Source organism: Bos indicus, chromosome 10 (assembly GCF_029378745.1).
Source record: "Bos indicus isolate NIAB-ARS_2022 breed Sahiwal x Tharparkar chromosome 10, NIAB-ARS_B.indTharparkar_mat_pri_1.0, whole genome shotgun sequence".
Lineage (NCBI taxonomy): Eukaryota > Metazoa > Chordata > Mammalia > Artiodactyla > Bovidae > Bos > Bos indicus.
This window is the reverse complement of record NC_091769.1, coordinates 19,336,938-19,349,810: the sequence shown is the minus strand read 5'-3', so window position 1 is coordinate 19,349,810 and position 12,873 is coordinate 19,336,938. Positions and strand designations below refer to the sequence as shown.

Below are 12,873 nucleotides of genomic sequence, written 5' to 3'. Positions count from 1 at the left end.
AAAACACAGTATACTCAGGCAAACACATAAAAATGATGGACAACTTCTCACCAGAAACAAATGAGAACTGAGGACAAATTTAAAGAACTGAAAATAGAAATAAAAGGTCAACATAGAATTCTGTATTCAACTAAAATAACCTTCAAAAATAAATGTAAAATATAATCTCTGACAGATAAAAGCCAAGAGAATTCATCTCTAGAAAAACTGCAATGGAACAAATGCTACAACGAAGTTTTTCAGATTAAAGGGAATTTATACCGACTCAAAGGACATGAGTTTGAGCAAACTCAAGGTGACAGTAAAGACAGGGAAACCTGGCACACTGGAGGCCAGGGGGTCGCAGAGAGTCAGACACGACTTAGTGACAGGACAGCAGCAGCAGTACCAGGTGGAACGTGAGACTTGCTGGAAAATATGAAAAGCAGTATTAATGAAGTATTGTGAGGAATAAAGTATTCTGTGGGGAACAGAACAGAGAGTCTAGAAATAACTAACACACATATGGTAAACTGATTTTCAACCAAGATGCTAAGTCAATCTAATGGGTGAAGGAAAATCTTTCTTAACAAATGTTGCTGGAACAACTGGATATCTATGTTGAGATAAACATGTTCTGTACAAATAACTGAGACACATCATATACCTAAATGTAAAACTCCATACCATAAATGTAAAACCTGAAATCAGTGAGGTGGATTACAGGTAGATGTAACCCAAACCATAAAACTTCTAGAAGAAAATACATTCTCTGTGAGCTTGGGGGGTCATAAAATCACAAAAGAAAAACTTGATAAGGTAAACTTTATGAAAATAAAAACTTCTGCTCATTAAAAGATGCCAGTAAGAAAGTGAACAAACCATAATCTACAAAAAATAAAAAAATCACAGCACATATACCCATCAAAGACCGTGTATCCAGATTTCACAGAATAACCACAATAAAAAGACAATTCAATTCTAAAATAGGAAACACATGAAAGGTATTTCCTTAAAGAATGGAAGATATACAAATGTAAATTAAGCATATGAAAAGTGCTCAATGTCACTAATTATCAGGGAAATGCAATGTAAATTAAAATCAGAGTTCTTTCACACCAAGAAAATTAATATAAAAAAAACAGACAACAGTAAATGCTGACAAACATGTGAAGCAACTGGAACTCATACATTACTGATGAGAGCCCCAAACGATAAACCACTCTGGAAAACAGGAAGGCAGCTTCTTAAAAACTTGTCATATGACTCAGCAATTTTCTATGGTTAGGTATTTATCCAAGAGAATAAAAATGTACCCACAAAAAAATATAACTTAAGAATATACATAGCAGCCTTATTCATAATTGCCCCAAACGAAACAGCCTAAAAGCAGAATGGATAAACAAACTGGTACATTTTAGAATGAAATTCTACCCAGCAATAAAGAATAATTTAACAATACATACAATATGGAGAAGTCTTTAAAGCATTTTAAGTGAAAGAGCCAGATTCAAGAGTATACATGATTCACTTACATAAAGTTCAAAAGTGGCAAAATAAATCTATAGTTAGAAAAATCAGCAAATGATCACTGGAGTAAAGAGGAACAGGGATAATTTTAAAGATGCACAAGAGAACTTTCTGGGTTAATGCGAACATTCTGTATCTTCTTTGAGGAGGGTTATCTCACAGATGTATACAACTGTTGAAACATTAATGTGAACACTTAACAGTGCACATTTTATAATAAAGTCATTTCTACAGATCAACTTAAACTAAGGTGGGTTAAGGATACCTACTCCAAGAGCATCTGTTCCCAACCCTTTACCAACCTATCTGATTTGTTCTCCTCAGTGCAACCTTTGGGCTCTAATTTGTTCAGGGCTAGGCCCTTGATTATAGCATTTATCTTAAAGGGCACACAATTCAGTGCACCTAAGAAGTAGCATTTGTAATCTGTGAAGCAATTTTGTGGAACCAACAATGTATTGCCATTGGTTAGTGAACCACCATTTGACTATTTTAAGGCACTGATGTGTAGTAAGGTGTTTTAACACGAATAGGTGCTGTAACACATAACCTACCCTATTGCAAGGTAGTTAAAACAACGGAATAAAAATCTTTCAAAGGCATATAGAACACTATTACTCATTAAACCCACTCTCTGATATTTGCTGTCATGACCTTTACAATACTCTAAATCAGTCACATGATTTGGGGATTCAAATTTATTTCCTATTCAAAGCAGGGGGAGATGCACATGATGCTTCCTCCTTTGTTAGAGAACACTTTAGTATTTGCCCTAGTTATGGACAAACAAACCACAAGTCAGGATCATACGGTAGGAATTTATTAACAAGCAAACAACTCTGTTCATATCAGGAAGACCAGTTGGTTAGGTTATAAATGACTCGAGAGCAGGTGCAAGAACTTACAATTTTCAAGCATTCTATTAGAATGTTTACTGCCAAGTAGATCCACAAGAGGTGTTCCTAAATTCTGGTAATCATTTTATGTGGCACTCCCTGAGAAAAGGCCGTGACCTACACAGGTGGGAGTACACATAGGAGTCTCCCTACAAGAGGAAGTTGGGGAACTCAGGAAGTAGTGATGTTTTCGGATAGGGTTCCTCAGAAAACTTGAGACTGTGTGTTCTCTTCCTCATTCCTTAGGAACCCCATTTGGCCAACTGATTACAGAGAATCAGATCCTGATTCACAATTCAAAGAAATTGTCATTGGACATGCACTGACGTAGTTTCTCAGGCACTGCTTTGGTGTTAAGCATACAGAAAACAATTTTAACCATCAGAAAGAAATCTAAAATCTATAGAAGCAAGTTTTCAGCCTAGACAGCTTTCCAGACAATTAACGATCTACCATAGAGAATTCTCTATAATCACCTTCCAAATTCCCACTCTAAAAGAAACTTGAATATTCCATGGCCAAAAGCAGGCAGCTTGAAAAGTAAATACCAAACTTTTAGATAGGTGGAATCCTGAGGAGGGATATACTGGAGCTAAATAAGACATCAAATCAAGAAATGTTACTTTGTGCATAAGAAGCCACATCATCAGCTCAAAATAGGTAAGAGATGTGCTTTCTGGAGAGGGCTGAAAAATAAGAGGCTTGCTTTTAAACTCTCATTAAAATGTGAGGGTGGCTCTGAAATGAGAGAAAACGGCATACTTTGAGTCCTTCTTAGAGTATCTGAGGTTAGCAACAAAAAGATATGTTTTGAATAGAGAGAAGTCAGAAAGAATTGGTCGTTGAGTCTCCTGAGGTTGGAAGTCCCTTAACTAGTCTGTATAAATTTAGCAATTACTTTTGGCAAAGTTGTTTGGGAAACAGCTAGTGATGAAGTGAATTTAGTAGTCAAAATGTGCCTGCAGACCTGCCATTAACTGGCTAGGTGACTTTGAGCAACCCATAGAATCAGGATTAAGTGCTTCAGACAGACTGCTTTGTTCACCGTGGTAAAACAGTTCCCAACACTGCGGGTGCTGACTGAAGGAACTAAGGTTTCAATCTTCATTCGGCCACTTACAAACAGATGGCCTGAGAGAGAGAACCCACCTTCTTTGAGCTTCTATCTTCTTATTTATAAAATGGAGATGGTAACTATCTCATATGATTTGGAGTTTCAAAAACACGGACATGAAGCATTTAGTAAACACAAAATAAGTTAGACATGAGTATCTATCATATACAAACTCTTTACATTTATTTAAAAAGAAAACTTTCAGGGCATTTTGGTGTTGTTGAGGATACTTGTGATGGACAGCCAGCAAAACATTCTAAGATCTGCTTCTTCATCCACAGGGGTAAGCCCCCCCCAAAGTCACATTTGTACCAATCATAATGTCCCAAGGGTCTGTTGGGTTTTCTATACATGTGTCTGGGATAGTTAACATGTAAAACCTAGAGCTATGGTGGTAGTGGAGAGGAAAAGCAGAAGCCTTTAGAATGATGTAGACTATACAGACAATGCCAGTTTTAGGAGTCCAAAATGGCTTTCTAGTTCCTGGATCCAATCTCATTCTGCTTTGGGAGTCTATGAGACAACTTTGCATCCTTATTTTTTGCCTCAATTAGTACTAGTGTGCTCATTAGTTGTAACTAGGCTTTGTTTTCCCATTGATTTTCTTTGATCCTCACAACATTCCTATAAAAAAATTATGAGGGAATGAACACATGGAATCAGACAAGCACGACACCACCATAAATGCTTAAAGTTTGAATTACTAATCTCGACACCTTTCTTCTCATAAAATAGGACAGCAATGCCTACTTTGTTTTAGAGCTGCCTATAAGATACATCTGGCAAGAAGCACTCAAATTATAGCTCCTATTGAAAGCAAATGTGTTAGTTGCTCATGTCTGACTCTGCAACCCCATGGACTGTAGCCTGCCAGGCGCCTCTGTCCATGGGATTCTCCAGGCAAGAATAGTGGAGTGGGTTGCCATTCCCTTCTCCAGGAGATCTTCCCCACCCAGGGATCAAACTCAGGTCTCCTACATTGCAGGCAGATTCTTTACTGTCTGAGCCACCAGTATCCCCATCTTACAAAGGTAAAACAGTGGCTGAGAAATAGATATTCTTTCTACTGCACCAACCACACTTGGAATAACAATAAGAGAAAATACACTGTCTTAAAACATACAAGTTGATCAAAAGAATGAAAAAGTAATGGCCAAGAAGAAGCCTGTGACTTTCAAGTGCTCTAAATTTAACTGATTAAATGAAATTGTGCATTGACTTGAAACAGATAGCTTAACCAATATCCTTTGTTCACTCTACTTCCAGACAGGGTTCTTTTTCTTACTAAGAAAACGTAGTGCCAGTTGATGTGAATATTCTATTCAGGTTGTCAGTTCTACAGTACTTTTGGTTTTGTGAATTTATTTTCTCCAAGGTGTACCACTTATCAAAAAACCAGTAACAACAAAAATAACAAATCGGGGACTTCACACTGGACACTTAGGAGGCAGCATTCCACAAAAGCCACTCAGCTAGGGCATACAGCATGGCCCTTTTCTGAGCCTGTGAATTTGCCACAAGCCCTATTGTCCCATCTGACTATAGAGTGCTCAGCTATACTCCTCTTGGCATCTATGTAAGTATCTACACATCAATGGACTCAACCCTGCCTATGAGTCTTAGACGGCACTGCACAGGCATCAGAGTTGGGTGTGGCTTTAAAAATTAATACTGCTCAGGACACAACCCAAAGCAATTAAATCATAATTTCTATGGGGTGGGACTCAAGCGTAGTTTTTTTTTTTTTGGCTTGTCCTGTTGAAGCATCTGTGATTTCAATGTGTAAAATGAACAATGACTTCCAGTTGCAACACAAGTTGGAAAACGATAGGCCCATGTGCAGCTCTTCTCTGACCCACATTTAAGAATATTTTAATAACCAACATTTCAAAATTGAGAGGCTCCTCGCAGAGCCCTCTTAGCCCAGGGCAGCCTATTAAAATATTTACCTGGTTCTTGTAGACATCTGAGTTTGACTCTTGTGTTGGTATCACTTGAGACCCATGGATTACTGTGGTAATAAGTTGTGCTTTTGCCATTGTTAGAGCTGCTACGTTATCAATGTGTGACTGATTTTTATTCTAATTGGCTTCCACTCTGAAAATGGCCCTAAACAAACATTATCTATAGTTTAATCATAGTCTAAAAATTGTTTTTCAAAAGAATCTATTATTTTCGCTACTCTAAAAGCTACTGCTAAAAGATCAACCACAGTTGCCTCTGCTCCTGCAGTAGGCATTATTTCATTATTTCTGGTTGAACATTTCCGAGTTAGCTATTTCATCCTGGGTATTTAAGTGGAGAAACAAATTCCTTAAAATGAACCAGAAACACACCAACTTTATCCCCAAAGAACTCTGAAAAAATATGAGGGGTTCACACTTTTTCCTGTTTCTAAATGAGTCAAGGTCTCCCCCTAATTCTCACTACTTATTTTCTGAAAAGTTTCACAGGTTCCACAGGAGAAATGCTGAGAAACAAATAGAAACATGCTTTTCTGTGCATTTTCAGTTATAAAACAAATTCTCTAACAAGTTCCAATGGACAATGCAAAAAGTTTCACACTGAAAATTCATTTAACAAATAATTTGACCTACAACTGCAAATTACTTGGCCACTGTTTATCAAATCAAATGATGCTGAACACTCTAACTCTCAACTCTATGTGTGATAGTCTTCTCATGATGCCAGTCCCAGTCACCAAGATGGGAAGGGTTATTCTTCTATCCATGGCTGATTTTTATGATGAGGCAAAACAGAGAGCCACATTAGTTGCAAATCCTGCAAGAGCAAATTAAAGATCAGATGTAGCATATAGCCTTCCTCTAACAGGAACAGGAACAGGTATTTATACAGTCTTTGATAGGTTCAGTACACTACAGATTAGATAAGAACCACCTTTCGTATCAAATGCCACGTCATTCTGAAACCAGATTAACAAAATATGATACAAAGAGGTAGCATGATGCTGCTCAGAAAGAATAAAGCTTAAGTTCGATAGGAGAAACTGTGAGATCTTGGACTAGTTGTTTAATCTTGTTGAGTAACCTTATCTTTCTTTTAGATAATGATACAAGTTAAAGTGTTCTGAAGATATTAAGTGATAAATGAACTCTGGTAATTATAAATCCAAATAAGACCAAATTAAACTGTCCTAAATTCTGGCCTTGAATATTAATGACAAAGATCTCAACTTGGGACCTTCTTTAAGACAACTCTCCCCTCATTTTGGTAGGAGATATCAGCTTCTAAAAGTGAACCAAGTGGAAGTAATGTGACGGAGTTTCAAGTTTGAGAATGACTTTTAAATTTATGTCTATAAACTGACAAAGATCTACTGGGCATCTAATATCACTCTTATAAAACGAATAGCAACCTAAATTCAATGTTCAAGACACAGAACTTGGAAAGCTTCCAGAAAATGCTCTGAAGGCTTCATTAACCAAGTTGATTGTTGGGGAGAGTCTCATTCACAGTTCCCTGCAAAGAAACTGAACCAAATCTTGACATTTTATGTTAAGTAGGAACAGTGAATAAGGCACATAATATAGGTGACTCTTAGGCCACCAATGTCTTTTTCTTAATATAAAAATAAACATAAGTAACTAATGGAATAACAAAATAAAAGTTTATTTTATTAGAATTAGGAATGTTCTTTCCCTCTGGGCAACCTGAACAGTCCAGTTACAATGAAAATCTAAGAACAGTTATTTCCACAGCACAGTGTGCTCTACGCACAAAATTACAGGGTTAGGAGCATTTAATCAATTTACCGATCTGATTGTCTCACCAACCCGCCCCCTCCCATCCCCCAAGTGCTCTATACCGGGATTTTTGTACATCAAGTCCTTTTCTCTCTTATGCTAAATTTCAGTTCCTAATCATGGCTGATCCACATTTTACACTGCAGATTCAACCATTTCAAATCAAGTCAGTCAGTCTTGGATCTGCTATATTTGTGTGTATGTATACACGTGTATTTAATGTATTTATTTAAACACACATAAAACATACAATCTGGGTTGCAGCGGATTACATAGAATTTAGAGTCTAATGATATATGCTACTCAATTTTACCACTGTGGTTTGTAGTCCTGCGCTTTGGATCAACAATTTTATTGTAAATTATTTAAGTCCATCTACTGCTCAATGAATTGTTCAAATGATGCATGCAGTTTTCAGAAGACCTCAAAAAGACAAGGGAGACCCTGGTGCTGACCATGAATAGAGCCCTCTGCCAGAAAGACTTAGGTGAAACAGGGAAGCCATCATATCATTTGGCTTAAGACCTAGCCCAGCTGAGATCACTGAAGTTACTTACTGACAATGAAAGTGATTAACTGATGGGAATTCTGTCAGATATGGAGATAGTTGTTAAAAGCTTGAAATGGAAAAGGCCAATTCATCTTGATCCATACATATTAGGGAATGCACCCACAACTGCAATACCCTCAGGTAATATGCCAACACTGAAACTAGAAAACAGCTCTAAAAAGCACTGTTCTTCCATGGGTGGGGGCTGTTATTATGAAGTGCACACACTGTTTCTGGATACCTCTTGTAAGGGGAGCGTGTAAAAAGGGTTTATGACACTGAAATCTAGATACTGTAGTTAACCATGTAAGATATTTCTTAAAACACCACATATACACAAAACATTTTAAGGGGGCCACATATATCTAGATAGCAACTCTGGCTGCTTTTCAAAGTTACCAAGGAAAGGAACTTATTCAAGCTTTCTTAAAAAAAAAAATCCTTAGTTTTGATAAATGTCTTTTAAGATTGATGCAGTCATTTAAAATAAAATCAAATGTTTGACAGGGAAAAGGAAGGAGAAGAGAATAAGGAAGAAGCAGACACTGAGTTCAGATTTGCACCTGAGGTGGCAAGGGAGGGGAGGATAAAAGGTATAGATAAAGTTGATCCTAGAGCGACAAGTGGTTTAAGGAAGCAGCATAATATACTCAGCAAACATTCACTTATTTCTGATGGGAAAAGAACAGTTGCAAGTACATCTCATGTAACAACCTTTTCTAAAAGGAAAAGTAGGGTTGATTTAGCAAAGCCTAACTTAGGCAAAAGGCCAGAGGAAAGTGAAACTACTTCCCAATGGAGTAGTAAGATGTACGGTGCAAGAGCAGACAGAGCTGCCTCACAAAAGGTAAACACTCCCTAGGCGCAAGACATTTAGAGGAAGACAAAGAGGTCCTTCAGCCAGAAGTGGTATTTAGTATTAAGACCTCATCTAGTTGCCTAGTTCACTCTGTACTCCTGTATAAAACTGACAGATTTAGGGATGAAAAATACCACAGCCAGAATGGCCTAAACAGATACATAGTTAATAAAACCACCACCATCCTTTACTTTTAACATAGCTCTTAGTAGAAATTTCATAAAAATGGACATCACAGCTAAAACGCCTTATTAATTCTCCTATCTGTTGACAAATAGAAAAGAAGCAAAGATTTCTATTTAAATGCACTAGATGGGAATATCAAGTTCTAGGATGTTTGCCTTCAAACTGAACCCACAGCAACACACACAAGCAATTTCAGTATCTGCCATTTTTAATTCACAATCTGAATCTAAGTGAATGGCTATTTATTTATATTTATATTTAAAGCAAAAACGTCCTATTTGACACCCTAACATAAAGAAGGGGTGAGAGAAGAGCCATAACTAAAATCTTAAAAGGCTCAAAGCAGCAATTAAAGGGACAAATTTTTGAAATGTGTCCTCTGGATGTGACAGGAAGCCTAGGAAGCCTTCAGCTGTGTGTATGACACGGGCCCACAAAGGCTTACGTAGATGTATGAGGCTGCTGAGAGGGATGAGGTTGGAGACTGGGTCATTCTTCAATGGCAGCAACAAAGCTCCCTGTTGCAGCCCTTATCAGGCCACGGCATTTAGTCAGAGCTTGACCTCTCTGTGCTCGACCAGGAGCTGGCAATTCTGGGCATGAGACCCAGGGCCAGCAACAAATACATCAAAACCAGAGAGGGCAAAGTAATTTCAGGAAAGGGAAATCAAAGAACTCTAGTTAGGTCTTCCAGAGGTGCTAAACCAACACACCTTTTATCCCAACCCTCAGCCCTGGAAAGATAAAGCAAACTGAAAGAAAATGCACAGCAAATAGACATAATCTTGAAGATTTTTAAAGAATAAATATTTTTTGTAATTAAACATTATGCAAACACGTGCCACGCTTGCTTTGTCCATGCATATGCACTATATACAATTTTGAAAAATACTGTGTTGTCCTCTTGTTTTAAAAGTCATATACAAAGTTTTTTTTGTTTTTTTTTAATTCCTCTTTCTGCCTACCCTCTTCCCCGCCCCAAGAATTTTCTTTACAAGGAACTAATCATTATTCACTCATGACCTTGGGGTATGAGAGAGAGACAGTCTGTGTGTGTGGGTATATCTGTATGTGTCGGGGAGAAACGGGAGAGGTCCTTTACCAAAGTACAACAAAATGGCTGGTTTGGACATGAAAAGCAGTGTCAAGGAGCAGTTTTAAATTTTAACTGTACTACACTCAGGAAAAAGAAAATGAAAAAAAAAAGGAGTCAGCTTGGAGAATGAAGCTACGTTACAAGTTAAAGTTGGAGGGCTTTTAGTGTGTCTGTCACACTTTTGTTGGCGGCCTAGAATACTGTTGTACAATGGTTTATCTACCTTTTTTTTTTTATTACAATATAATTTACTTAAACTTTCCGTTAACAAAACAGAATTCTGGTACTACAGACCAGCGGTGTCAGAATAGGCTTAGTGCCTCCTTGTTTGTGTTTGTTTTGTTTGTTTTAATTGCATGAGCACTCTAGATGGTAAAGTTTTCAGAGTTCATTTTATGCAGGGCCATTCTCAGTCCTCAATGTACTCCCACAGATCTTTTTCATAGCCTTCATGCACATGCTGTAACAAAACCCTTCGTCGACTCTCACAGTATCTGTAATCAAAGAGAAAGAGAGAGAAAAAAAAAACAAACACCTGTTGTCAGCCTCCAGTAAATTTTTTAAGAGGCATTTACTTGTTTTTTAGGGCTCCCTATAGTTTATCCAGACATAGAACCTGTTTTTAAAAGGCATATTTTTAGGTCTAGATGTAAAGACATGACTATTTCTAATTTTCAAAAGGTATTTTTCGGAGTTTCTAGTTTGGGGAAATTAATTCCAGAGCAATAAACAGGCCTTAGAAATTATCTGATTCAATCTCATCATTCTACAGGTAAGTAAACAGTTTTAGGAAGAAGTAATTTCAGGGGGTATTCACAACTAAAATCTTAAAGTACTAGCGGTAGCTATAATTGGCTAAGGGAAGTGAACATATTACTCAGGATTAAATTTTCAAGTCTTGCAAATTCCCAGAGATTTCCACTACTATTAAAGAGAAAACAACTTTTTCCAGCAAACAACTTTTGGAGAAAGAGCTCTACGTGAGAAAGCAAACATTTTGCATCTTTTACTTAAGAGGTGACATCTCTTAAAGTATCATCTATCCCTAGGACAAAGTAAATCTCTCCTTGGAAAATCAAATCTTAGAAAAAAATCTTTAAAAAGTCTGGGTAGCTCACTTGCCAAGAGCCACGATCCACCAGGATCCCTAGGCCAGGGCCAGCATGTTATTCTCACCCCTCATCCTAATAGTCACTTGCCCTTTTTGGGCTCCTTCTTCCTGTCAGGGCAATAACTACATAGATAAAGCCACATGGAAGAAGCAGGATCAGCCAGCACTGGCTGATTTCCTCCCTATGCCCAAAGGACAGAAGCGATCTGTGAGAAACATGGCAGCAGTTCAGTTATTGAATATGTTAAACCCAAGTTTCACCATCATTTAACTTCACCACTACGGCATACCACACCACCAGTGGCAGACATTTTTGCTCAACAACTAAAAATAAACTTACCTGTACTTATCTTGTACTTTCTGCTTTATATCCTGCAGAGAGTCTTGGGAAATATCTCGTTCGAGGTAACCCGAGAGCACCTCTGTGGCATTCTCTAGATCTGCTTGGTTATTCTGCAATAGGAAGGAGAATATATAGTAAATTCTGCCTTCAAAAGAAAGCTAAGAGATAAACTATCTTAGCTACTTCCTTAATAGACTGTACTCAACACCAATTTTCACAGGTGGTCAATTGTACCTCTAAAGTCCTTCATTACTTCCACCTCTAACAACTTGTTTTCTCTTTTTTTTCTCTTAGGAGAACTTTTTAACTATGAAAAGAACCAAAGATTTATCCATTACCTCTGGAAGAATACCAAGTATAATTTGAAAGTACTTAAGAAAATGTTTTTGGAAATCTAGCTCTGAAAACTATTATGTTAAAGCCTGAGAAACAAACAGAAATGCATTATTCTTTATATCTAGCTAGATACCTAATCTTATCAGAAAACACTGTATGAAAGATTAAAATTTTGTTATCCAACCGTTACTAGTATAGCTAGTTCTGTACATTTACCCATCTAAATTCCCATCTGCTAGTCACTGTTACTATCTAGCCATCTATCCACATCAATACTGCATGTATAAATTTTAAATGAGCATCTCTACTTGAAAAAACTTTACTGCTGAAAGCCCCCTTTTAGTCACTACTTCTCCACAAAAGACAAGCTCCATATTTACTTCTAATACCATGTTATGAGTTTTACCTGAACAGACTTTTGAAAAGAACTTAAGATGTTCCTGGTGTTACATAAGCATTATACATGGATTGTCTCACTTAAACATCTTAACATTTCTAGAAAAGTATTATCCCCATTCTAAAACAGAGATATAGAAGAGGTTAAATAACTTGCTTCAAGTCAACAGAGCTAAAAAGTGATGAAGTCAAGATTCAAATTCAGGACTAATTGCAGAGCCTGCACACTTAATCACTAGCTGGCTAAACCACATCAATTTGAATGTAGTTTACAGCAAGATATCTGAATTTTTTGTACCTTCCTAATAAACGATAAACTTTTGATCCACATTCGGGGGCAAAGAGTAACCTTTAAAACTCTTATCTATAAAAGATAAGTAGTCCTATGACACACAGGTGGTTTTTTTACCCACTCAGTAACTATTCCTACCTCAAAGATAATGGACTGGTTATTCTTTTTGAGGTAGAAAGCGAAGACATAAGTGTACATGAGTGTGGCACGACACTGGCAGAGGACATCAACTGCTTTCTTCAGGAACTGCACCTCAATCCAGGACATGTTGTGCTGTTGCATCTCTTCCATTTTCTGTTTCACCTGAGCATATAGTTTGTGCTCAAAGCGGAGACTCTGCATGTGGTTCATATAGCGATTACAGTAGAACAGGTACCTCTGCAGGGCTGCCCTAGATCTCTGTCCCATTAAAAAAAATTAA

General features: G+C 37.3%; 1 protein-coding gene across 2 annotated transcripts in view; it reads right to left on the bottom strand.

Moving 5' to 3' along the window:
• Positions 1–3,680: 3,680 nt before the first annotated feature.
• Positions 3,681–12,873, bottom strand: part of ARIH1 (ariadne RBR E3 ubiquitin protein ligase 1) — a 108,057-nt gene continuing 98,864 nt past the window's right edge. For both annotated transcript variants that reach the window (XM_019968236.2, XM_019968237.2), the window contains 3 exons: positions 12,591–12,851; positions 11,426–11,538; positions 3,681–10,468 (listed from right to left, as the gene is read on the bottom strand). In XM_019968236.2, the coding sequence (XP_019823795.1) occupies positions 10,384–10,468; positions 11,426–11,538; positions 12,591–12,851 (459 nt within the window). In that variant the 3' untranslated portion in view covers positions 3,681–10,383. The remainder of the gene's footprint in view (positions 10,469–11,425; positions 11,539–12,590; positions 12,852–12,873) is intronic.